Source organism: Alosa sapidissima, chromosome 2, assembly GCF_018492685.1.
Source record: "Alosa sapidissima isolate fAloSap1 chromosome 2, fAloSap1.pri, whole genome shotgun sequence".
NCBI lineage: Eukaryota > Metazoa > Chordata > Actinopteri > Clupeiformes > Clupeidae > Alosa > Alosa sapidissima.
This window is the reverse complement of record NC_055958.1, coordinates 6,796,878-6,799,377: the sequence shown is the minus strand read 5'-3', so window position 1 is coordinate 6,799,377 and position 2,500 is coordinate 6,796,878. Positions and strand designations below refer to the sequence as shown.

General features: G+C 44.0%; 1 protein-coding gene across 2 annotated transcripts in view; it reads left to right on the top strand.

Annotated features, from left to right (window-relative positions):
• pde1a (phosphodiesterase 1A, calmodulin-dependent) overlaps positions 1 to 2,500 on the top strand; it is a 51,592-nt gene that overhangs the window by 44,054 nt on the left and 5,038 nt on the right. For both annotated transcript variants that reach the window (XM_042067565.1, XM_042067574.1), the window contains one exon: positions 1,081 to 1,182. In XM_042067565.1, the coding sequence (XP_041923499.1) occupies positions 1,081 to 1,182 (102 nt within the window). The remainder of the gene's footprint in view (positions 1 to 1,080; positions 1,183 to 2,500) is intronic.

Below are 2,500 nucleotides of genomic sequence, written 5' to 3'. Positions count from 1 at the left end.
CAAGGCCCATTGTCCTGGATTACTCAGTTTGGCTGAGCGGCCAGATCTAGGAAGACTGTTGGTTGTTCCAAACTTGAACAGATTGATGATGAAAAAATGGATTGAATCCATTTTAAGATGAGTCTGAAACAAAACAAAACGTGAAAACTTGAAAGGGTCTGAAAACTATCTGGTTACACTGTATGTACATACAGGGACATACCACATATGTATTTATATATGTACATACAGTACAGGGACATACCACATATGTATTTATTATGTACATACAGGGACATACCACATATCTATTTATATATGTACATACAGGGACAGTGGAGCAGGCCTAGCCAGTGGAGTGTGAGTTAAATGGAGTGTTTGTGAGGGAAAGTAATAACCTCCATACTGTAGTGTATCTCATATGTTGGTGCACTATTGGACTGGATCTCAAGCTACCACCAGTCCTCTTACAGTCCGTTCTCAGAATCCTCTTGGGTCCCATCAGAGGAGAGGAGATATTGAGCAGTATATCTGAAGCCTGAATATTGTATCAGTGATTTGTGATTCCTTGTTTTGCCTGTCACCAAGGCTGACAGGCCACCGATAGGTCTTGTTATTGCGATAATCCGTGATCCATATCTTGTTTGAATTCCTGAACAAATACATGTTGAAAGGGTGATTTTTAGAAATGCTGCTAATCCGCCCCTCATTATCATTGCTTATTTCATCCAAGCAGACGTTGCCAATTTTTCCTAAAGTGTCTCGTAGCAACTGAGGAGAAAGCAAAACTAACATGAGTTACTAGTCTATCCCCGCTCGGGCAGAGCAGAGCAGAGACGCTCACAGTTGTGCAAGCCCTCAGTGCTGCGGCACTGCTTCATGATGGTTGCCAGAGATATCACAAGGCCCCAACAAAGTGCTTGCAGCTGTGGGGCAGGTTACAAGGAGCATGTAGCAGAGAGAGAGAGAGAGGTGTAGGCTGATGCCGGTGCAGTAGTGTAATGTCCGTGTGTGATGATGCCATTTCCTGTGCTCTGAGGATGCATGCATGTACATGGATAAAAAATGTGTGTGTGTGTGTGTGTGTGTGTGTGTTATCAGAGAACTGCGCAGCCTGGTGATTGAGATGGTCATGAGTACAGACATGTCCTGCCATTTCCAGCAGATCAAAACCATGAGGAGCGCCCTGCAGCAGCCAGAGGGGTGAGACATCACACCCACACACACACACACACACACACACACACACACACACACACACACACACACACACACACACACACACATACACACACACCCACACACACACACACACACACACACACACACACACACACACACCCACACACACACACACACACACACATACATATGGCATATACACAGTCACACATATAATAATAATAATAATAATAATAATGCATTTTATTTATGGGTGCCTTTCTGAACACTCAAGGTCACCTTACAGAATCAACAATAAAACATTCAATCCATTAAACAAGCAAACAGAGAAAAATAGAGAAAACAAGCAATAAAATAACATGATAATACTATAAAAAAGAGCAAAAGAAAGAAAGAAAGAAAAAATTAAAGAGAGTAGGCCTGTCTGAAAAGATGAGTTTTTAGGTGAGATTTGAAAGTGGTTATGGACGTGGAGTGTTGAATGTAGTGGGGCAGAGAGTTCCAGAGGTGGGGGGCTGAGTGACTGAAAGCTCTAGACCCCATGGTAACCAGACGAGCAGGTGGGAGGATGAGCTGGATGGAGGAAGAAGATCTGAGAGAACGGATGGGTGTCTTGATATTGATATCACTGTTTGAACATCTATACACATACTGTACATCACAGACCCTCACAAACATAGATGGATGGGCACAGTTTAAGGAGGGCCACACATAGGCACTGACATGAGTGTGCCAACACGCTCTGTCACTTGCCCCCGCACACTGGCGTTGAAATTGTTAACATCTTTGATGCTGGGGTTGTATTGAGAACAATGGGATCTAAGTAGCTGAAGTTGAAAGTGGCCAGGGTGCAGTCCACTTCACACCCTTATGTCTCCCCAAAGTAATTTTCTGAGTATTTCTGTACTCATAAATGTGTCTAAATGTCACTCTAACACTGCAGTCTGAATGTGCATTAAAAGTGTGTGTGTGTGTGTGTGTGTGTGTGTGTGTGTGTGTGTGTGTGTGTGGATGAATTTATGTGAGTGTGTTCATTATGTGTGTGTGTGTGTGTGTGTGTGTGTGTGTGTTCATGATGGTGTCTTTATTGGCTGATGGTGTGTTGTGTGTGTGCATGTGTGTGTTCATGACAACGTCCTTATTGGCTGATGGTGTGTTGTGTGTGTGTGTGCGCGTGTGTGTGTTCATGACAACGTCCTTATTGGCTGATGGTGTGTTGTGTGTGTGTGCGCGTGTGTGTGTTCATGACGACATCCTTATTGGCTGACGGTGTGTTGTGTGTGTGTGCGCGTGTGTGTGTTCATGACGATGTCCTTATTGGCTGACGGTGTGTTGTGTG